Below are 24,396 nucleotides of genomic sequence, written 5' to 3' on the forward strand. Positions count from 1 at the left end.
GAGCTATACGTAATTGAGGAATAAAATTGTTAATTAATTATTCGTGACTTAAAAGGTGCCCCGCCCCCTATACATATAGATATAAACACACCCGCAGTAGGAGCTAGCAAGTTGCCTTAAACCGTTTCATATTTTCCCTCTGGGAGATTTGTAAATTTTCATAGCTTAATTAATATACGCAAACGGTTTTAATGAGAGAATAAATGACGCTTGTTTGCTTTAGTTTTGCTGCCTTTTCACTAGATCTAACGCATCGCATTCCTTTATCCCTTCGTTCCCCGCGCATTGTTTACTTGGCCGTGTACAAAGACAGTTATATTACGATTAAAGCGATTCTTAATAGTCAAGAAAATTGATTTCTTTTTAAGTGTTCGTTACGAAATAACTTGAGAAAATCCACCCTGATATTGTTAAACTAAGATTCATTTCGTTTGTTTGCCGTTTGGTGCATGCCAAAGTTGCCCTAAGTTCATAAGGTATGTTCCATCCATAAGTTTGTCACTGGTTACTTAGAGATTGTCGTGAAGTGAGTGAGGTAGGTCATAGCGACGCCTGGTGAGGCGCTGTCAAATTTGGGCTTAGTAATGCTGACTAAATAGGACCTAGATGGAACTCATGGAAGTCCTGCAAAATTAACCACCACCGAGTGTAATTACTCAATTCTCGCTTGTCGAACTAGCTCGAGCTGTAAATCTCCACCATTACGAAGTATATATAGGTAGTGTCATACTTATGGAACGAAACATATCACTTATAAACTTATGGTAAGTCGAAGACCACCTTCAAATTGCCCCGCTGTACAATTTACCGTTGATACCAATTGTCATATTGATTCTACACGATATCTGTACCTTCAAAGTCAAATCAACCCAAAGCGATTAGGTTCAAGGGGGGATGGAAGGAAGGGTATGAAAGCCTGTAATGTCATTAGTGTCCATTATGTGTAGACACAATCCGTGTCTCGATACCGTTCTCCTTAGTTTCTTTCGTCGACTATATAATATTGTTGGTTCTTGGGATACCTAGCTCAACTTTCTGTTAATTCTCGTTGCGTTTGTCTAATCATAATCAAATCCCTTCAGATTAAATTTCCTCAATCGCAATAGGAGCTTAGTTTCATTACCAAATTGAATTTAAGGCCGATGTCTTAACGGTGACCAACAACATTCACCTACCTCTCCAGCCAGCCTGTCTTATCCCTGGATAATTTTTTGATAACAAAATGCAAATAGCATCTATCTTCTAATCTTCTGAAGTATCAGTTATACTTTTTCAATTCATTATGCTGGGCACAGACTAACTTGCTTACTTACTTACTCTTTGTTAACGTAAAGATCAACTAGTAGTTTATCGTGGTTGCAAAGAAACTACGTTACAGAGAGAGAAAGGAGAGAGAGATGAGGAATTTGTATGAATGATCCATCCTTTGGAATGTTTCCTAAAAGATGAGGATGAGAGGAAGGGGGGTTAGGGAGGGGGCTAGAAAAAGGTCCTCTTCCAATCCTCCCTCGTTCCGGAGACGACTACCACCACCACCACCGCGTCTGTTGTGTTCTCTGTCACTTCCGTATGGATGGGTGTGTATGTATGTGGGGGTTTATTGCTCGGGATATATATTTCTACTTCGAAGTAGAAATTTGTGCCGGTTCTTGATAAACGAGCTATGGTAGAGGTGACGGGGAAGATATAGACTAGTGTCAAAGGGGGTGGGAGGTGAGATGAGGTGTCAGTGAACATTGGGGAAAGCCCTCAAAAGCGACACAAAAATCTTCCCGATCCACCCGGCGATTAAGAGTGAAAATACCTACCTATACGGTAGCGCTACTTAAGTTTTGGTGGTGGTTGGTGGTGCAGGTTCGGTAGACGCCCCTTTTAACTTCAGCTTCCTCTTTATTATGATTTTTTTCTTCTTTTCTTAACCTTGAATGTTATATAGTTCACCGGGTTTTTTTTTTAAAGAGTGTTGGTTGATAATTTTGTGGACAACCTAGTCTAGATATGATTAGTGTTTGTTTATTTTAGAAGATTGATATTGTTTTCTAAATAATCGGCGGCCAAGTGTAGTTAGTTTATGGTGGGAATTGTAGCCCTTTAATTTGTGACTCTACTAGCATCTCGGGTTTTTGGAACTGAATCGAACTGAGCTACAAGCTTCTTAGTTTGTTGTAGATAGCTGTTGAATTGCAATCAGACAAGACTCGCGCAACATAACGGATTTTTCAATAATAGTGAATTAATATTGGCATTGGTCAGGGGAAATATCTGTAGATGGTCAAGAAAACTTGGGGAATGGTCAGGGAATTTTGAAATTAGATCTCTGGGAGCTTGACCACACGCTTTTCTTTGGGTTTCGACCTTTTAGAAACGAAAGTCTTTCATTGTTTTGAGTATTTGCGCATGCGCATGTTATGGGAAAGGATTACGTTTTAACTGATGATTAATAATAAACGATAATTTTGGACTTTGGGACGATTGACAACGGGAGCCGCTTCATTTTAATTACTATCGAAGGCAAATCTGCCGGTCCTTATTAGCAATCAATGATTGTTTTTGAGGAAAACCCCTTCTCCGTGGGATGACCGGCTAGGTGAGGTGACTACTGCATTCGACAGCAGTAGGACGGACGGAAGAGAAAAGTGGAGGATTACCTTTTTCCATTCTGTTCCCCCCCCCCAATCCTTCTGTCACGCCCGTAGATTTATATAGACTATGACCGAGGATGAATAAGTAGTGCCTTTTAGATTTAGCCAACCTATATCGTTTCCGTTGTAACCGTGAATAGATATGGGAATTAGATAAACCCCCAGGTTACCTTTGAGAACTCTGGTTTGAAACAGTGGAGAATGGTGACGTCTTTCCATGGATTTAACTTGATTTTGACTTTTGGGTATAAATGCCCACTTTTAAAATTAGGTTTTGTTACGATATAGTTAAGTTTATCATGAATCGAATACGTATTTTTCCCTCAGTGTTGCCAGACCGTTGGTTCGTAAATAAATTACTATTCTCTAACTTGTCAAAATTAGTTTAATTGGGTTTATATAAACACACCCTTCTCATGATTTCATTGATTTTGACATAACTTAAACGGTCGTGGTTTTTACGAAACAATTTTACTCGTTAGATTTTTGAACGCTCTGTTTCTTTCTCCTTTTATTTTTTTTTGTCCATTCTCGGCGGTCTTGGTTGATATTGTTTGAATACTTGGCTTTTGTATAACATTTTGCGCTCGAGAATCTTGGTTCTGTGTTCCCCGGGTTGCCCCCTCCCCCCCTTCTGTCCCCGCTTTCTTTTTATATAGAGGTGGGGGGGGGGAAGAGGAGGAATCAGCTGTTTTTTGTTTTTATATCCCCTCGCGCGCGCGCTAATGTTTGCTCCTCTGTTCCTTATATATATTCTCGATTTTTGGCGCCTTTTCCCAATTCCCGCCAAAACCACCCCACCCACCCAACACCCCCCTCGTGTTTAATGTTATTCATCCACGTGCGCTGGCGGATTCTTTTTCGCCAGATAACTGATAGATAGATAACCTTATCCTATGCATGGCTTTGCGCGCGGAGATATGATGTTTGTCCATTCAAATTTATATTATTTGTTACGTCATTGTTTATTTTTATTTACTCAGAATTTTTGAAGGATTTACGTCTGACTTGAAGCTAAGATAAATTTATCTGAATTGTTTTAAGTATTTTTGGTGGGAAGTCTGTGAAATAACTTGCTTTTATTTGCATTTTGATATCGGCGTAAGAAATTATGTTTATTATTGTTTTAATCGAATTTTTGCGAGGGTACTACGGGTTGTTGTTGTGACGAGGGTTCAATCTTAAGACCCCTAGATAGTGACTACCACGAGGTATATAAGTACCAACCGTATGAGAGGACACCCCGACCGACCGACCTTTTTTGATGGGTTCAGAACGGAACGGCAGATGGAACTTTGGGGAAAAAAGGGGCATTGGGTTCGGTTCGTGACAGTTGCCATCTCCGCATGCTGAATGTACTTAAGTCAGACTCTCTCCCGTCCGGTAGATAAACGAAACTCTCCTCCTGCACTATAGGGTACCAGTACCCACCTTCCTGTATGTATAATTTCCCGAATACTGTATACAATCGTTGCTTTATTCACCAAGATACTAATTCATTCATTCAGTCAACTTAGAGAAACTTCAAAAGAAGTTTTGTTATAATAGTTTCTTTACGTTTGTTGAACTTTAGCCTTTGCCCATTATTCCGAGAACTGATTGGTGTTAAACTAATTTCATTTCTATTTTAAATATTATATTATTTAATGTATTCGTTCCTCCGTTGTCGTAATTTAAATATATTAATTACTGTCGGGTATTCCTTTGCCCTTCGTTACTAGAATTGATAGATTTGATACTAATTACTACTGTTTTATATAGTATTTATTACGTTATTTAATATATTGGCTCCACCGTCGCCGTAGCTTTTCTCACCTCAATGTAAATTTGCTAATTAGTGTCAAACACGACACATTTCATTGTTTTGAGGCGAACTCAACTGCGAGACATCGTGGAGTATTTACGCGGTACTTGAAAATCAATCTAACACATTTTAATCCTTTATTCAGTAATGAATTATAAACAAAACAAAACAAAGACCGGAGTTTAAACTAATCTTTCATTAGGACTCGCTATCAAAAGTTATTAAATTTTAGCGTGGCGCCATCTAACTTTAACGCGAAGGTCATCATTACGTTTATTCTTCTAGAAACTTGGTTCTTCGAAAAACCGAGTCTAAATTACCCCTCGTGACGTCAATACAGACGGCGCGAGAGAGATAAAGTTAAAAGAGGCGGGCTAGTACTTGAGTTTTGTTAAAGTTCTTCTATTTGGACAATTACTCGGAGTTTTCTTTTTTCTACTAATGTTAGTATTAGATCTGACTGACATCCCTCCCGGTTTTGTAAGCCGTAAAAATTATACGTCCTCTCTTTTTATTGTCTTTGCGAAAAATATTGTACCAGCGGTTTTTTTCTAGTTATTAATGTATAATAAACCGAATATTTCGCTTATCGGGTCGGACGGGACAAGCATTCTCTCCTTTTCCTCATTACCGTAATATATTCGTGGGATTTTTTTTTCTGTTAAAAAAGCTTCGTCCAAATATCGCGAGCTCTCTTTAGTTAGGGGTTCGTATATAAAAAGATTCAGGCTTAAAAGCGACGTAATTTAATGGATTCTTTATAGGAAAACTTCATGGTTCTTAGGTTGGGTGTATTGGTATAGGGGCAGGATTTTTCGTTGGTATTTTTTGCCACGTTCTGAAGCGTTTTTGCGCCGAGCCGAGCGTCCTCTTTTTAGAATTTTTTTTTTCGCCGAAGTGCACGTAGAGCTTACAGCGCGGAGAATGGAACGAGCCTTCGGTAAAGATACCAGAGTTCAGTCCCCCCCCCTTTCCCGACTGTTTTCCTCTGCTAGGGAGTTTAAGCAGACGAATATTAAAAATCGCCAGGAACTTACGAAACCGGATGGGACTTTTAGTCTCGTTTTTTTAATATCCGGTTTTTGTTTTATTATTTTTCTACCGCCATCTTGTTGACCTCTGAAATAGATTTTAGCGTATCTTTATTGGTCAGAATTTATTGAAAGGGTAATAATAATTTAAAATCAATTTCAAAATTGATGTCCGAGGTAGATTTCCTCGTGGTCGAGTGAATTTAATGGTTTTAGGCGTATTTTGCTTAAGCTGTCTATTTCCGCCTACCTTAAAAGCGGGTACAGCCTCGAAGATGATGGTACGGCCATGGTACCAACGGTTTCCACGGTTTTGGCCCGCGTACGACAGCGCCACCGTGCGAGAGAGCTCTCTTTCCCAACTTTTATATATCCCGTCCACCCACCCACCCCCTACTATTCCTCCTTTATCCTCTAATATTCCCTTCAGTCGGTTTAGCCAGCTTCGCAACCGCTCCTAAAAAGCACATAATTTCGACAACGTTGAGAAAGAGCCCTCGCTATCTCGTATGTGTACTAGGCAGGCAACGTGTATAAATTCCGAGCGAACTTTTTCCCCGTTTAAAAAATATTCTTAGGCCGGGGAGTCCAGTCTCATTTTTATCTCTCGGGCGTAGTTTTTTCCGAGGGGGGAATTTTTGCGCAATATTTTATTAGTCGTATTTTTCCAGGATAAACTGGTTTATATTGTCGAGGCAAGCTGAAATTTGTTGTTGATGTGGTGTGCGTCGGAGAGTCGGGCGTTTTCTAGGCTGAAACTATCTTTTCCGCCATTTCGCTCGTAGCTCTGACTCCCCTCCTTCGGCGCGCTAAACCCGCTGCCGCAGCCCGTAATGACTAGTCGTTTGGATCCCAGCAGCGAGGCTAGCTCTCGAACAAAGCTTCGCCTAGACCGGATCCCAGCAGCGAGGCTAGCGAAAGAGAGGGGGTCGCCCAAACAGAAAAGAGTACGGAATTAAACGGGGAGGGTTCATACTTCGTAGCCGTCCGCGTTCTCTACGCTACTTCCCTAGCCTAGCGTTCGCTGCAGTATTGACAGCCCACTTGATAAATGGGCCTACGCTGTGTGGCAGTGGGGCTTAGTAAAGGATCCCCCCTCTCTTTCCTTCGTTCTCTCGCTCTCCTCTTTTCCCCGTACGGTGTTACGACCGAGGCCTTTTCCATCACTTCCCCCTTTTCGAGGTGGTTGGTGGCGGCTCGTCTTTCCTATTGCCCCGTACGTACGTACGTCAGCCCGCAGCGCCGTAGCTGCCCTGACGGGTTCGCCCCGCTTATATCGCTAGGCCTTGGCTCCGAACGACCGCTTCACTCCAGTACACACGAATCCCTCGTAGAAACTAGCGCCACCATCGTCCGTCCTTTTCAATCCTCCTAGCTGCCACCCACTAGCCCGCTCCGCTATTATTCTACTTGGCGTACAGTCAGCGGGGAAACTTTCAAGCCCCTGGCGGCGGGGCGCGTTCCTCTCTCTCTGCAAAACGGGGGAAAATCTATATAGGTCTTAATTCCGAGAGCTAAAAGGCCGAGCATGCGAACGAAGGAAGGGAACGTTGGACTAGCTAGCTGGCCGATTTCTCGACTCGCCCGGCCCCTTCTTTTTCCCTTAACTCGAGAGTTTCGCGCCGCTGTATTGCTGGGCTTGTTATCTTTTGCTTTCCTCGAAATCCCTCGTTCGTTTTTGGCGCGACCAAAGTTTCCCGCCCTCCCTCGCTCGCTCGCTTCTGCTTCTAGGTTTTTTGAGGGCGCAAAATATAAAAGTTTTTCTTTTTTCGGGGACTGTTAAACTCGCCAGATTTGGTGGTGCCGTGTACCGAGGGTCCGATCATAAACCCTACTACACCACCAGTCCCCTATCCTATCCTTTTCCTTGCCTAGTTTATGTCGACTTATTTTCCTAGAAAATAATTGAAGCGCGTTTATCAGACGAGCCCTGTAACTCTTCTTCACATTCCTCCCCCCTCCACCTACTAAGATATTTATCGCCTAGCTTGATCATTTTTAAATATAAAATTAGTTAGTTTTATTATCGATCTTTTAAATTTCTTTATAAAATCCAATCTAAATGAACATGTATAGTATAAAATTATTAACCCTCCAACGTAGCCCTAGAAAATCTCACAGAAATTTTACTATATTTTCATTGTATTTAAAAGTTGTTATTGAATTCCGCTATCATTTATTTTTTTATCCAATTTTTTGATTTTTTGATTCGCAAAAGACCACGTGTTTTTTTTCTTCGATTAAATTTGCTTTCGAGTTACGCCTTTTTGGCAGTAATAGGTTTACGTTCGGATCCACGTGCTTTTCTCCTTTTTTTCCCGCGAAAAAGACCCGAAGGTCCCCTTCTACCCGCACCCACCCATCATCCATTATAACTTGGCATTTCCAAGATAATGTGACGTTGACTTCGTGCCAAACATATTCACCCAAGGGCTAAACTTATATTATAGTTCGCTCTCTCTCTCGACTTTGTGCACGAAAACAACACCGTCGCCGCTTTTTGAAAGCTTGTGTATATTTATATAAAATATGTATTTATTACTATTATTTCGAAGAGGCTTGTACGTCAAATTCAGTGGGAAAGGATGTTTTGACGAATTTAAATGACGTAACTTTATTTAACCGAATATATTCCGTCGTAAAATAGATTTACGCGTGTCTATAAAACGCCATATCTAATTATAACCGTCGTTAGTCCGTTAGTAATTCGTATATTGCCTCTAAGCGAGTAATAGGAAACGGTGACGGAAAAAATCGCGATGTAATTTTCAAGGCGATTGAAAATTGTTTTTTAGATTTTTAGGATGGAATTTTTCGGTGAATTTATCGAATTAAATTCGATTTTTCCTGTTAAGTTAAAACAGACGTCGCCATCTATGGGCTGAAAACTCGAATGAAAAAACAATGAATTTAAGTTGTATAGTAGAAATCACTCTCGACTAAGAAAAACCGGATTTTATTTACGGTTTAAATCTCTAAAAATCCAATTACTGATTTTTCAGCACGGAAAATTCGGTACCAAGTAAAATCTCCCTCTCTTTCCCCTTTTTGCGAAATCTAATTCTAAACAAACATTAACTTAAATATTTGTTAGGCAGGTAAGGATTTGAGAGAGAAAAATCTCTCGACTACTCGACTCGCTCGAGGTATGGAAAAAATTACTTAGTAAATTTACGGGGCAGGTTTCGCTTGAGTTGTCCGCTGCCGCGACGCAAAGTTTAGCCTCGCACGCACATGTTGCGAAAAATATTCCCCTCAACTCTAACGTCGTTGTGTTGCCGCGGGCAATTTTATATATATATTTTATTATTATTTTTTTCAAAGCACCGGGGGTTTTAGAAAAGGGATGAGAAAATGACGATGACGGTCCCGCGCCAGTCTAGCCAGCGAGGTACTGGAGAAGGGGGGGGACACACTTTGCGCGCGAACTATTATTTTTTTATTTTGTTTCTCGATTTCCCGCGCTTTTTTTTTTCTTTTATTTTTGATGGAAGCCTACGGCGATTTCTTTTCCGCAGTTCGACGGTCATTTACGACTTACGATTTGAGGACGGTGATGGTGGTTTAGGAATGAAGTAGCAGGTGGTCTAATAATACAATACGAATTTTATAAGTAACGCGATAACCTTCGCCGCGGAAGGTCGGAGGTTAAGGTTATTTCGCGATATTAGTGATTGGTTACCGGTTTTGATGAAAAGATATAATATAATCCAATTTTAGGGGGCTGTAGTTTTTTTACAACAACAACTGTAGGACATGTGTTTTTGTAGCCATAAATGCTGAACCTGTTTTAACCGGAAATAGAATGTACTTGACACGCGTTATTGGTTAAAGAGAGAATGAAATAGACAAGTATTTGTGTATCGATTTATACGGATAATATCGTAATCATAACAAAACGTTTCCGTTAATTTAATATAAAGTTTCAAAAGTGCTCGAGTCAAAAACGCTTTTGATGTTCTTATATTAATCTAAAACTCTTCTTAACTCTTTCATTTACTCCTTTTCCAAATTCTCTCTGATACTGTCCGTGATTGTCTGTACACGGCGCCCTGTTCTTTCTTATTCTTTTTCTGTTTCTTTTTAAAGAAAAAGTGTATTGTCAAGGCTCTTTGCCTTTTTCTCTCGTCAAATTGACTGCACTCGCGACAATATATCTACTCTATATATTTATTTGTTTTTCACTTTTTATCGCACGTTTTTGTCGTTTAGTTTATTCCTTCTTGAATCTAGATTCTCTCTGGTTTTGTTCAAATAGTTCCTGACCTAAACTGAAACCATTTTCGAGAGTTACGTACTCTTTTAACATTCTATATAAATATAAATTTATACAAACAAGGAAAGATTTTCGGTTTATCGTCGTTTCGTAGCACGTGGTATTTCATTCATAGGGATATGGAATTGTTTTTCAAGAGCGATATAATCATTAGTGCTTTTTAATGGAGTTCTTTACGTTTTTGTTTGCTTTATTTTAAAATGACTTTCACGTCTAGCTCTTTAATGAAATATTTTGACTGAAATACTACTACGATGCATTTTGGGTTCGTACACGGACGCCAAACAGGAAATCGTAGAATTTAATGTGATTACGAAATGAACAACATATAAGAGAATGTGTACTTCAAATTTGTACGTTTCTGTTGTTTTACGTAATAATGTGCTAAACTAATTTGATCGGTTTTTAAACTTATTTGCAATACATACATATACAATTATTACGCAATAATCATTCATTGTACATCTCGGCGTGTTTGGAGACATATCGACGCAGATCTTCCTTATCTAACTAACTACCGATACAAATCAAGAGACGGAGGGGGGAGGGGGAGTTCAAGATAATGATTAGTGATAGTATAGTAGTTACGAATCATATGTTCCTTGTTTAAGGAAGGGAAGGGGTGGATGGGGTAGGGTAGGTGAAAGAGGCGCCAATTAGTCTAGGGAGATTGGTGGAGTTAAATTTTGTTGCCGTCTCTCACCTCCCTTTACGACCGGGGATGGGAAGGTCTTCAACTCAACTTTGGGAGGGGGATGGTGGACTTAATGGAATTCTGATCCACGTGTCAATTGAATTGGCATTCTTCTGCCGAAGCCAGCTACCACCCCCTACCACTACCCCTATCGTTTGCATTGCTCCACAAACACTTTTAAATACTTGACTCTAACAAGAGATTATCTTGCGCGCCCGAAAGAGACGGACGGTGCGGTGGCAAATCCGCCGCCCAAGAGGATTATGATTCGGCGGTTCATTGTGATACGAGAGATGATCATGATAGGCTTCGATTATTTCCGATTTAGATTTAGGGAAGCCCCGTACGTTACGTTACGTTTTTTGTTGACACGCTTTTATTTACACTTAATTCAGGGTTGACACTGCACCTGGATTTATGGGGAGGTTTTGTAAATAGCTATCAGATAAAGTAAGTGTAAAGTGTCAGGTAAAGTCAGTGAATTTCATATTGGTAGGGTGGGTAATTTAGCTACCGTTCTTCGTTGACCGTTGTCCTTTATGGTTTGAGGATTGTCCGAGGGGGCCACTCATTTAGCGTAATAAGTGTACAGAGACTCTGGAGAGTGATTAGCCCCTCGTAATGGCCCTGGTATCGTAAAATTCTGGTAAAATCTTGGATTTTTAAAATAGATGTCAGAATTTTTTTTAAATTGTTATAATAAAACTCGCGGTATGGTAATTTTCCCGGGTAAACTGATGTAGCTTTATTTTAACGCAAAATTCTGATTTTTTTTTTTCCTACAAATTAAGAGTGAGGAGATTAAGATTGTTCAGGGGAAATTTTGAAATGCAAAATCTGTGGCAACCATTTGTTTTTAGAATTAGAAGAATTCAATTAAACATTAAATCATTAAACCATTAAGCGATTTGAATGGCACACCTAACTAACTTCAGACTTAGAAACGTACGTAATTTGCAATACTCTCCTTTCTTAATAAAGCGTAACTCAACGTAATTAAAACGATAAGATAATATTGAATGAATGCCAAATTCCATTAAAAAAAGAAACATTAAATAATCTAAATTTTTAATAGTACCATTCAACCCGAACGTTTCGTTTTCCTTCCGGGGGGGGCAAGGGGGGTAGTCAGTTAATTATCCATCCATATTAAATCATTGTCACGATAATTTATTTATCGCGAGTAGGCGTATTTCAAATTCTTTTCATTACTCTCTCTCTCTCTCTGTGTGTATCTCTTTTGAAGAAGGGTTTCCCCATACCCTCGCAATGAGTTAAAAAACAGTCCCCCCTCCGATCATATTTTTGGCTGTGGTCCTTTTTGGAGAAAGATTTTAGTAAAACGCTTCTAGCGTAAGGCGGTATCTGTATGTAGGAGTGGGGGATTAAGAAAGGTACCGGAGGAAGGGGGGAGTGGGGTGGGGGTTCCCTTGAATGAGATGGAAGGAGGGGGAGGGGAGGGGTAGATGAAGACCTATTGACCCAGTGTACGGGAGTGACTGATAGGTTTTAACGTGGAAATCGAAAAACCGAGGGAAACCGCTGCTACTAAAAGGGAATTCCCAAAACATCCATCGCTATATACCGATATATATGTATATAATGCGATGGAATGTTTGTACGCGTCTATTCAATTGTTTTGTTTTCGGAACCTTTGACACGTGACTTTTATAGATTAGATAATGAAGCCGTATCTATTTATTTACTTTTAATTTGTTTAATGGTTATTTAATATTTTCGGATTTGATTCCGTTAGTTTTTCTTATTTTTTTTGGTGAGTTTCGACTCCTTTCTTTTGCTCTCTATGGATTGGGAAACTGGAATTGTTGTTTGAATGTTCTCTATGCGTATATGAGTTCTTGGTTCAACTTTATCTCATGGTTCCTACGGAATCTGGTTAACTTGGATAAGTCAGGGTTTGGGAAATAGAGGAATTAGTCAGGGATTTACATGTTTTTTCCTTAAAAGGTCAGGGATGCCCTGGTTTGATAAAGTGGGCTTTGGTCAACGCCTTAAAATGGTCAGGGATATTGACTAAATTTGGTCAGGGATAAGCTGCGTGAAAAGTCAGGGATTTTCAATAAAACATTTTTCGTCCGAACCCCGTTGGTTTAACCTTAACAAAAGGTCAAACTCAAGAGACTCGCTCTAGATTATTTTCTAGAATAAGTAAAAAATCGATCTTAAGGTAACGCCATCTGTAGGTGAGGTTATTGTAATTAAATACTATTATATATTTCGTCTAAAACACAATACTTTATTTATTTAAATGAATGACTTAATGTCCCCGCCCCCTACCACCGAGGTCTCAGTTAATATAATTTTGAATGTAATCAAGTCTATGTATGTATTATAAAGTATTAAATTCTTATTCCGTATTAAGTTTTATCCTTATGTTCCCTTAAACGCGGGTGGATAATAAAAAAGGCGCGCGCGCGCGCTTTTAATATCAGCTGTTTTTTACACGTGCACGGTTTTGAAATCTTGGCGCACATAGGGGATATACTTTTCCAATAAGGCCGAAAACTGTTTTCCTACTTTTCCCTTCGGCTTTTGGAAGTTGGATCCTAACCTCTCGCTCCTACTGCTACTACAGTCTAGTGTACGTTGCTATCGAATATTGCTATTCATTCCTCAGCGCATGCGTCCACCAACCAACGAAACGAGTCGAACTTACGTAAGCAGGGTTATTCGAGAATATAGGTTGACAACTGAAGTTGGTTTCCCCATTGCGATAAAATTTAATTCTCTGATAAATTGAATGAGTATGAAAGGTTCTACTCATCAAAAATAATATGGCGATCTGATATAGGCGCTCTAGACATAAATCTTTAAGTTTGTCGCATTTTTCATTATTTCATATTAGGCTTAACACCTACAAGCTCAAGTGAAATTGAAACTTAACTCTGTTATTTATTGTTAAGTCTTATGAGATAGCTTAACTTAATATGTTTCTTGAAATGTCTTTTGAGATGACAAGGTTTTATTGTCTGTCGTCTGCTGGTGTATAGTTTTTTTTGGCAGCAAACCAGTTCTCGAATAAGTGTGGTTGTGAAAATTCGGGGTATAGAGGAGTTAGCGACGTGGTACGTGTTCCGTAGAACTAGAGAGTATAGAGAAAAGGCAGCTTCGCAAATTGGGAGTGTTGCGAAAGTGGGAGAAGTGCTCCGTGTAGGGGGAGTACTCGTTCGGGGAAACGAACGGAAGAGAGAGGGGCTGTTTGAAAAGAATGGTTACGAAGCCTGCCGAGGCCTAGCGAAAACCTCCTCGTCCAACGTTAGGGCCTGCTGCTTCTAACAGAGAACTTTAGCTTGTTTGAAAATCGACCTCCGCGAGTTTCCAGGCCGGCGTGTGGTGTTGGTGTGCGCCAGTGTAGTGTAGTCGAAGTGCGCTGCCGCTGCCTCGTTGGCGCTAGATATTTCCCTTCGCTATACATTATGAAAGGCTTTAATATCGTGTTCCAAGAGAAACGACGTCCCCGCTACACTTCGTTTCGCCCGTTTCGAGTCCCTTCCACGATAAAGAGCAGCGGGGCTTAACTCGTATTTTTTTAGCCAGCCCAACGCGAAATTCTAGCTAGTACTTCCAACTGGCGCTCGATAGAAAACGTATTCCCTTATTATTCCCTTACCGTGTGTTTAGGCCTTCGCGTTTGTTTACTTCTACGGTTTATTGTTTTGACATTTTTCTAATAAACAAGAGAGGTTTATGAACTAAATAATTGTCTCAAACGCGATATTAAAAAACGTCTAGTTTGCCCGTTCTGTTTGTAAATTAAAATTGGGTAAGTGTAATTCAGTTTTACTTCTTGTGGGCGGAGACGTTGGCTTTCAACTGCCGCTGGTGACTGTAATAATGACAACCCAGGGGGGGTCAGGTCATTGTAAACGTGTCAAAGGTGACGTGATGTCAGTGGGAATTATTTACTGATCTGATCTTTTGGAGATAAGATTGCAACTTTACCTCTCATATAGTATTCGTGGTGTTGGGTCAGTTTAGGTTGGGTTGGGTTAAAATTACTTTTTTTCTTTTGGAGTTTGGTTAAGGGTCAGTGGGGGAGGGGTCAAGTTGCCATCTTCTATTCAACCTTTAATTTAGGGAGGGAGTGTGGTAGACACGAATGACGTAAATCCTCTATCTACCATGGGTAACGTAGCTAGATGGCGGTAGCTAGCTTGTCGAGGATACTCGCGCCTTCCTTCATGGTGGTCTCGTATGGCACCGTGGCGCAACTGCTCCGTAGGTTTTCATGTCCAACATCAAAGTAACTGTCACGGAGTAGAAAACGGTAGAAAAAGTAAAGTAGGAAATTCACATGGCCCGCATTGTATACCAACCAACCTCCCAAGTAGATATATTTGGTTTTGAAGAAAGAAGTTGCCTAGTTCTGGGAAAGTAGCTGAGGTTTATTTGTGCTAAGCATTCTTGTTGATTACAAAACAAACAAATGTCTACGGTGAAGTTAATTACTGGTCACTGATGGTGTTGTCTTTGTAGTAGAGTAGTAGTATTTTTATCGAGTAGTCCAGTAGCGTCACCGGCTTGAATTCGTAAACGGGTCCAGTCCAGCTGACCGGGCGTTTAATCGAGGAAGGAAAGCGGGTACTCGTCTGAATTTCTAATTACGGAATTCGAAAGTATCTTTTTTTCTTTCTTTGTGCGAAAGTGGTTTCCCCTTTCTCTCTCTCTCCCTTGTTTTCGGAGGCCATTTCGCGTAAATTGCGGTAGACAAGCGGTCTGCGGATGCTCCTTGCCTCCTCGTTTAAATGTTTACGTCGACCGCGTGCTCACGACGACCTTTTATAATCGTAGGCGCCTAGGAGGAGAAGGGATGGGGCAGGGAGGGGGGATTTGCAGGCTCGAAGAAAACGTAACGTAACGCGGGGCTCGTGAAAGGACTAGGGGGGGGGGGAAGCAATCCAAAAGACCCAGTTTCAATCGGCCTCGTATGACCCTTACCGTAAATCTCTGGCGCGCGTTCCTCTTAATGACTCTCTAGGGACGAGACCTACGGAAGGACAAAAATATATTCATCCTCGCACTCCTGGAATGGATAGACGGACAGTCCTGGGTTGGTGGGGGGGGGGTAGTAGTGATATGGTCAGAGACTAGTAACATATTGGACTGTGCGCGTAACCTATTTTAAGAACCAAGTATTCTGTTTTGTTTATGAGTTCTTGGTCCCGTATTTGTAGGTTTTCGTTCGTTTGATTGTATAGTATTTGTGTGGCTTGGAGCGACCGAAATCTTTAGATCGTTTGAGCTATAAAACCTATATGAGTGCTCTTCGTCGATGGGAGGGCTAGGGCATCGTTCAAGGTCATCCTAAATCTGATTAAACCTATTAAATTTAGTTAGGCTCGGAGAGAGGGGGCGTAAATGATGCGTATTTCTTCTGGTATATCATTTGCACCACGATGGTACAAATTCGTATCCCTACCGTCGTTAAATTTAAACTTGACCAATATCTCCCAAACCTGTACTCTTAGACTAGGACACGTGATATCTCGGAAAGAGAAATCCAGTGGGACTGTTTCTGTTTGTTGTCCATCACTTAGTAGTCTTCTTCCTTAGTAAAGCTTCCCCCCCCCCTCCCGTAATCGGTCTTTCCTCGGCCGGCCCTCGTACCGTACCATACCATCACACACACACCAGCGCGTTGTACCGTTGTTACGTAGTAACTTTCTCTCGGTCAGCTGTTGACTAGTAGAGTTGAAAAGAGAGAAAATGGCCAGACAGAAACAGCTGATTGTGTGTTGTGCGCGCGTACGTACGTACACTCTTACCTTTAGGGTGCCACTCCCACTTTTCCTTTTCGAACAGTTACTTGCTTATGTCATCGTCGTACTACCTACTCTCCTCCCGGAGCGGACGGACGGACCTACCTCTTAACCCCCGCCGTGGATAATAAATCGGAATAATGTCAACAGAAATCCGTTTTCCCGCGCTAGCTCAGAAACCAACCAACACCGATTGTGTTTCCTCCCCCCATCCACCCCCTCCTTTTTCTTCTCTCTTTACCATCGACATTGAAGAAGGAGAAAAGCTATTAACCCCAGTGCCTGACTGGTCCTACTAAACTCTAATTCGCTTAATGACAAAACTCACGCTCCCTCTCTCTCTCTCTCTCTCTCCTTTCTCTCTGTTTCGCTCTTGGAACAATTAAATGTGGAGAGTGAACTTTTGCCTAATGAGATCAGAATGAAATTTTAGAGTAACCTGGAATATCTGGTCGTCAAGTACATTGAAATCCGGCGAAAAAACCTCAGGAAATTAATGTTATATACTTAGTTTCTATTGGTGGGTTCAATTTACAGTCCTAAAGCGATGCGGAGCTACAGAGTGGCCAGTGGTCATAATACCTATTAAATCTTATATTTGCTACTAAGTCTTCTTGACTTTCCAGAATTATTTTGTTGTTTAGTATCTAAATAATCCTCGTATTCCTCAAATAGACTTTTCTAAAGGTCAAAAGGTAACTCGGCAACTGGCGTACTTGGTCTCTACTGACCAAACGCGTGTCCAGTTGAATTAATACCAAGTTCCTTAATTTCATTTTCAAAGTTCAGTAGCGGTTTTTTATTATTTTTTATGATACATAAAAATGAACATAGTTCATCCAAAAATATATGTAACTTAAATTTTTGGCTGGGTTCCCCGTTTTGATAAGAGTATACTACGAGAATGAATTTCGGAATTTCCCTAATTTATTTTCTCCAAGCTTCGTAATGTAATGTAGCAGTGATATCTCGACTTACTCCCTTTTGTGATACGTCATTCCATCCGAATAGAGCGCAACCCCCTCCCCTCCCCCTGTTCCCTGCCTTGTTTACGCCTCAGGAGAGTACGTAACAATTCCCCTACATTCTCCCCCCCCCCCCCCCAATGTAAATTCTTTTTATATCCAAACCACGTGTTGATGTCTGCCAAAACGATTGAAGAATGATCGTGATTACACCGAGCACGTGTCTTCTTATTAAAGGGAAACACGAATGATTCTAAATTTCACTAGTTGTTTTTTTTATTTTTTTTCCTTGACCTATAACTGACCTAAAATGTCAACGGATTTTGATGAAATTTCGTACACTCGTTTACTATACCTTAATGTTTGTGTATGTAAAGTATGGTGGGAATCGACGACCATGTTTAAAAATGGCGGCTTGATCAACAGTGTACTAATTATTTTTTCTTATTGACTCGAACCTATAATTGAAAACTGCGCCGCTAATTTCCAACCGATTTTGATTAAAATTTGTACGCTTGTTCACTATAATCTATTGGGGGTGTATGTAAAGTTTCGTTTGAATCGGTCGCCATCTTTAAAAATGGCGGTGGTTCGAATAGATTAGCCCAATTGTATCAAATAAATCGTGGGTATTTTTTAGGTCCCATCAAGAACAATGTGGTTCTTTAAGTATCCCTTTAAGCGTTCTCCCATTTCACCCCCTAGACACACACTTTCGCTCTCAGGAAGTTCATTTCGCCTTTGATGCTTTTATTGAATGGGGATGGCCGTAGATAAGAAGGGGATGGTAGGAGTGGGGAATATACAACCACTATTAACTTCGTGATGGATCGTACTAATCTTCAACCTTTACGCTAGCTACTATTGTGTCTGAACAACCAACCCATCTATGTAAAGATCATCATCGCGTTTACTTACTGTTGCGCCTGCCGTGACGTCACTTTTATTATCTTATATTATGTGTCCAAATATGAATTAACCTTATTTTAGTAAAGAATACTTTAGGGATTTTAAAAATGTGTCAAAATATGTCTGGGAATTTTATTAAAAGTCGGGAAATTTTCTAGGGGTTTTTATTCTATGTTCAGTATTTTCGAGTCAGTTTCACGAGTAAGGGTTTATATTTAAGAGATAGTAAATCAAGTTGGTTGGGTTGAATTCCTTCGATACGAGCGGCCGTATCAACACTTCAAAAGAACCTAGTTTGTAAAAAGCACCACTTTCTCTTTCAAAAGATAAGTCTTCTAGAACTTTGCAAAATGTGGAATATTTTTTTCCCCTCGATCTATGGATGGTATCTATATCGGTTGCTCGCAATTGTGGTGGGATCGCTCCAATTCGGAACCAAGTTCAAATATTAAAGTTAATCGGAAATTATCAGAACTATAGCTAGGAGTAGTAGAACAGAACTTATCATTGATATATTACTTAGGCTGAAACATTGTTTGTTAAAACGACAATAGATAGCAGCAAACTTTTGATTAGTCAAATAAAATACAATTTCAGCCTTGGTTTGGTATTTTCCCGCGCTAGACTTTAAATTTTTATGAAAAATAATAATAAATCTTTCGGGGAAGATGTACGCGCGTGTGTAGTATTTTAATTACTCTTTTTATTGATGGAATTAATTAACAATTTATATTTCTTTACTTCTAATTATACAGCGTGAAAATTCATCTTCGAATCTCGAGGAACATTCTTCCGACTCCAATAGTAATAGCGGTCAAGGTGGTGGTCAGTCGGGTGGTGGACCCGGTGGGAGGAGTTCGACACCCGGAAGTAGAACCTCGGGAACACCGCCTTCAGCCTCGGGGGGACCCCAGCAACAAGGTCCGGGATCTCAAGGCGGAAGTGGACCCGGTGGTGGTAGTGGTGGTCCCGGAAGTGGTCAGCAGCAGCAACAACAGTCGGGTTCTTCGCAACAACAACAGCAGCAGCCTCAAGGGGGCAATTCCGGGTCTCAATCTCAACAAAGTTCCAACGCTCAGTCTCAGCAACAGCAACCGGGCAACGGAAATTCCGCCAATACTTCCGGAAACGGGAACAGTAACAACAATAATAACAACGGCGGAAGTGGCGGCGCTGGTGGTGGTGGTAATTTGCAACAAGGGGTGTCGCCATTAAGACCCGTTCCCTCACCATCGGGCTCGTCCACGGGTTCACGTTCCATGTCACCGGCCATTGGTAAGTCTACTCAATTTTCTGTTATGGTGTGTGAGTGGATACATTTGGTGCAATCTTGGTTGGTTTTCAACAATGTGTCTTTGTGCCTACACTGTTTTAAAAAAGGTTTACCTGGGAAGGTAGTCGGAATGTTGAGTAATTTCGGAAACACCGTAGTTCTAAGTGGTATTACTGGTAGAAAATTTGATATTGTTTGCCATTTCTGGTAGAAAAAGTAGATTTCGTACCAAGAGAAGCTTACGTAATCCTTGGGTTAATGTTTATTCGCAACTCTTTCGTTCATCCCCATCCATGAGAGTTACATGGGATGGAAGAAGCTGTGGAGCAGAACAATCTAGATTTGAGCGAGGATTATGTAGAGATCTATCTATAGAAAAGGATGGTTCTCTATATCCCATCTCTTCCTCTCCTACCCCCCTCCCAGGGTTGCCCCCCCCCTTAGTTCGGTATATATTAGGTAGGCGTCCTTGCCGGCGCGGAGGCTATACGTCATTCCCTCGCTAACAGCTGACGGGATTTATTGATGCACTCAAGTGAGCTCGACATTGACCTTGTAAATAAGTACAATACAGGCGTATCCTTTCGGAATACTACGGGCCTCTCCCCTCCTCCTTCTCGCTCCAAAAACCTATATGCACGCGTCGCGCAACTGATAAAAACGACCACCGAAAAGGAATCTACCATCATCATAAGTAAAAACAAATCTTACCCAAGTTCTTATCTTTCAATGTTAGCCCTGATAAACGGTTCTCTCTCTCTCTCTCTCTCTCTCTCTCTTGAGCCAATCGGAGACACGTTACGATACGTGGTGTTTTCCAATTAAAATTTAGAGTCTCTCGCAGTGGTTCGTTCGGGGTCAAAAAGCTATATCGGGGTCAGAGTCGTTGCTTCTCATTTGAAACTGATTAGGCTTTTGTTAAGTAGTAGAGGAATTTCACACCCCCCCCTCTTAGCTATAACACAATTAGTGCATTGTCCAGTTCTCTGTGAACCAAGTGGTTCAAACTGAACCGTTACGCAATCTCTTGGCTCACCAAGAACCTGGAAAGTGGAGCCATCTAAGCTAACTTAAGGCCTGTTCAGACGATACAAATTTTGACGCAACTATATGGGTCAAAAAGTTGAGTCGGTGATCAATTTTTAATTTGGTGATTCAACTTCTGTTCAACTCAAGTTGACTCATCAAAATGTTGTATCGTCTGAAAAGGTCTTAACTGTAAGAGACGCGACTCGAAAGGTATATAGGTCGGGAACTTATATGAGAACTTTATTAACTTATGTTGCCAGCAGGGAAGTTGATAGGAGAAAGAAACGGGGAAAAACAGTCCGCATCACTTGTGAAGTAGCACCAACACCAATCGACAGGAGGAGATGAGATGGGTTGGGGGGGGGGTAGATGGAAGAGATGCCGGGGATGAAAGGATGGAAGAGTATTTTGGAGACTTCAGGGGAGGGGGGAAAGGGGAGATGGGAGAAACACTTGTTGAGGTCCTACAGTATGCTTTAACTATTATGTCATCCCGGTGTTTGGAGCGTCGCCTCGCCTTGGTTGCATGCCAACATTTTTTTTATTTCCCCCCTTAAATCAAATAACATTCAAAGTTGTTTATATTATGAATGAACTTTGAAGTTTTGACTTCTTGACTATTATTAGGGGTGTTTTTTATCATGAGATAATATAGTAATAAGTAGGGTTTAACCAAATTACCTTTAAAAGAGTGCATTGTTTTTACAATTATCCTAAATTAATTTTTTAATTTATTTTGAGCGTGGCATTATATGATATTTGAAATTGTATGTCACTGTGTTAAGGAGTTGTAGTGGTTCAAACGTCATACGCTTACTTTTCCACTGAATTCTTTTTTGTTTTCTTGCTGCGTATTTGTAGGCCAACAGCAAAACATTCCCATGCCTCCACGGCCCTCCTCCAGCCAATCTGACAGTATTGCACCAAACACCATGAGCCAAACAGCGAGTAAGTCTTGTTCTTTTTCCTTCATTCATTCATTCATTCTTTCTTTCTTCTTCACTTTTCGTTCTTTTTATCTATCGTATTTCATTTATTGACTGGTCTTGCTTAAACCACAAAAATTAATTATTAATTTTTCCGACTTTCTATTAGTGTTAACATTGAATGAAATTGCTTGAGTAGCCGTAATAATTGACCTTGAATAGACCTTTAATTTTTTTTGGTGATATTGTTTCGTAACTTCTGTAAAATAAATAACCTTTCTTAAGTACTTCCGAATATGGTCTTCTAATAAAACGTACTTTACTTCTAAATACTTGGATTGACTAACTTCTGCGGGTGTTTTTTTTTTCCTAATTTCCGTTAATGTTTGTGATTTGGTGATAATGATTTGGTGATCAGAGTAGACAAGAATGAAGTGGTGATTATATTGCTTTTGCCGTGTTTTCATTAGCTGGATACAGTAATACTCAAATGGCTCCTCCTATGTACGGTAACAAAATGAGCCAAGGTATGATGGGAAGCGCCGCCGCTGGTGTCCAACTCAACTCCTACCCTCAACAAGGCAGTCATTATACGCAAGGTGACTTAACATCCGTTGCCTATTGTTTTAAGTCGAAGTGTTATTCATTTTTTTGCTCCTTAGAATGTTTTTTATTTTGCTGTTAGGCCAATGTTTTGAATAAATTAAAAAACTTAGACGCGTCACTTAGTTAATTAAACCAGTTACAGCCATGGCATGATATCGTATTCAATACGCGATTGATATAAAATGTCCTTTTGGTGACTTCGAAACCAAAGTAATATATGTTAAGAACGTCAGAACCTTTTACAGGCATTACCAGTTGAAATGTATTTCTTGGTTTTTGTGGTTTAACATTACCATCGTGTAAAATTGAGTATAGCGTTATAGGAAACATGGTCTTTGGTTTTTACTTAGGTAATTACCGTAACCAAAACTCTATGATGATGCAAGGGTACGGTCAAGGGCCTAACAATTTCGGTTCGCCGGCTGGTCACGGAGGAGGCGGAGGCGGCGGTTATTCTTCGTCGATGATGGGCGTGAGAATGTCGAGCAACGCCGCTAATACGCCACCGACGTCGCAAAACTTTGGCGGCTATCATAATTCTCAGTATAACAATACGAGCGGACCGAGTGTCGGATACGGGATGAACAATATGATGCCACCGCCCAGCCAGTATCCCAAAAGTCCAGGAGGTCTTAACTCACAGGTTGGTGCGCAAGCCGCGGCTCAAGCGGCCGTAATTGCGGCGGCTAGTTCGGCTACATTGAGGTCATCTCCAATGTATATTCGCCATCAACTGCAACAGAAGATGTACGGAGGAAGCTATAACTCCATGCATCCTCAGGTTCCCAACTCTCAACAGGGTCCGGGTTCCGGCGCTCCTCATCCGATGGGCAACCTCCTTCCTCATCCGTCGGGTTCTTCTCCTAACATGCCGTGCCAACCCGATGGAATTTCCGGCGCTCCTCCATCCGTTAGCGCGCCATCATCCTCTCATTCGGTCGGAAGCTCTTCTAACGTGGAAAATTCGATATCGTCCATGGACAACAGTGGTAAGTCCTCCCTTCTTTGCGCCTTACGTACTCTCGTGAACAAAATGCGCGTGCCGGCCTCTGATCTTACGCACCTTGAAGGTAACACTTCCACATCAGTCACGCAAAGCATAAGTAGTCCTGTTCCAGCGGTATCCATGATGGTCTCTAGTCCATCTATGTCGAACATGGTAGATATGCAGTCTCAATCGCAACAGCATCCCGGCATGGGAGGCGGGGGTCCGCCGCAGTCTATGGTTGGCGGCCTCGGCCCTCAAGGTGGCGGCGGCGGCGGCAGAATGCCCGGCGGAAACCTACAGTCTCTGCCTCCGCCAATATTGGATGAAGCTAGTCAAGCGTCCAACGCCTCCGCGACGTCTTCTCTACCGGATGACAGATCGGAGACGCCGAAACCCAATAGTAAAACGTCGCTGTCCCATCCTCCAACTCCTAACACATTGCCGTCACCAGGCGCAGCTTCCATGTCATCCTTTCACGAGGAATTTGAAAATGTTTCCAGTCCTAGTTGGCCAAGAACGCCATCCAGTCCCGTGGTGAATAATCAAGGTTACGATCATCATCCTATCAAGGTATTTATCTTCCATTTGTAACTGTATACGTAACAACGCGATGTTGAGGACCCTAAGCTACCACCGTCATTTGATCTAAAGAAGGCATACTTTTAACTTAATTGTTAAATCTGAATGTTTCAGCGACCCGATGGATTGCTTAAGCTTTACGATATGTCAGAGGACCCTGACCGACGAAATTTTCTCGATAAGCTTATAATGTATAGCGAGGAAAGAGGGACACCCATATCTCAGTGTCCAACGATAAGCAAACAACCGCTGGATCTCTACAGGCTGTACATGGCCGTCAAAGAAAAAGGAGGATTTGTCGAGGTCAGTTTTTGTTTCGTTTGATTATTTTCGTTACCATTTCACATAACCCTACTACTAAAAGCATGGCCATAGGGTTATATGGAACATTTCTGTCATTACTTACTTCTTTAGGGAGCGCGAATTAACTATCCCTGGGTGCTATTCGCGTTAGTCTTAGTTCGGCCCAGGTGGCAAGCTAAATAAAATCCCTTTGTGCAAAGTAATTACGTGTCAGGGTGGTTGGTGGTAGTGGTGGTTCGTTTCAACTAACTGTGTAACGTCGCAATTACCGGCGATTTAAGTTAAGGGACTAGTCACTATTAGAAATGGTTTAATTATTAGAGGGTTTACGATAAAGGTGTTGGCGAGCTAAAGTTTATGGGAAATTTGGTGGTTGAAGTGTTAGTAGTGTGGCTAGCTAAAATTTTACGTTGCATGAATCTCAGAATGGAATGTTTTTTTTTTCTAAAACAACAAATTAGTTTCGATAATTTAATTAGTACATTTAGTTAATTAATTTTTGTCTGCCCCAAAGTAATTAAACCTTTTTTTTTTTTTTTTTACCTTGCCACCTCAGAGGCCCGGGGCAAGTTTATTTCCTTTTTATTTTCC

General features: G+C 41.0%; 1 protein-coding gene across 5 annotated transcripts in view; it reads left to right on the forward strand.

Moving 5' to 3' along the window:
- Positions 1 to 24,396, forward strand: part of osa (trithorax group protein osa) — a 41,446-nt gene that overhangs the window by 7,561 nt on the left and 9,489 nt on the right. For 2 of the 5 annotated variants that reach the window (XM_089866038.1, XM_089866039.1), the window contains exons 4-9: positions 18,857 to 19,376; positions 21,265 to 21,351; positions 21,800 to 21,928; positions 22,286 to 22,924; positions 23,006 to 23,493; positions 23,617 to 23,805. In XM_089866038.1, the coding sequence (XP_089722164.1) occupies positions 18,857 to 19,376; positions 21,265 to 21,351; positions 21,800 to 21,928; positions 22,286 to 22,924; positions 23,006 to 23,493; positions 23,617 to 23,805 (2,052 nt within the window). The remainder of the gene's footprint in view (positions 1 to 18,856; positions 19,377 to 21,264; positions 21,352 to 21,799; positions 21,929 to 22,285; positions 22,925 to 23,005; positions 23,494 to 23,616; positions 23,806 to 24,396) is intronic. The other 3 variants (XM_089866040.1, XM_089866042.1, XM_089866041.1) reach the window with 3 other exon arrangements.

This window comes from Phalangium opilio, unplaced genomic scaffold, assembly GCF_054372755.1.
Source record: "Phalangium opilio isolate 3A_F unplaced genomic scaffold, DU_Popi_V2 ptg000017l_1, whole genome shotgun sequence".
NCBI classification, from domain to species: domain Eukaryota; kingdom Metazoa; phylum Arthropoda; class Arachnida; order Opiliones; family Phalangiidae; genus Phalangium; species Phalangium opilio.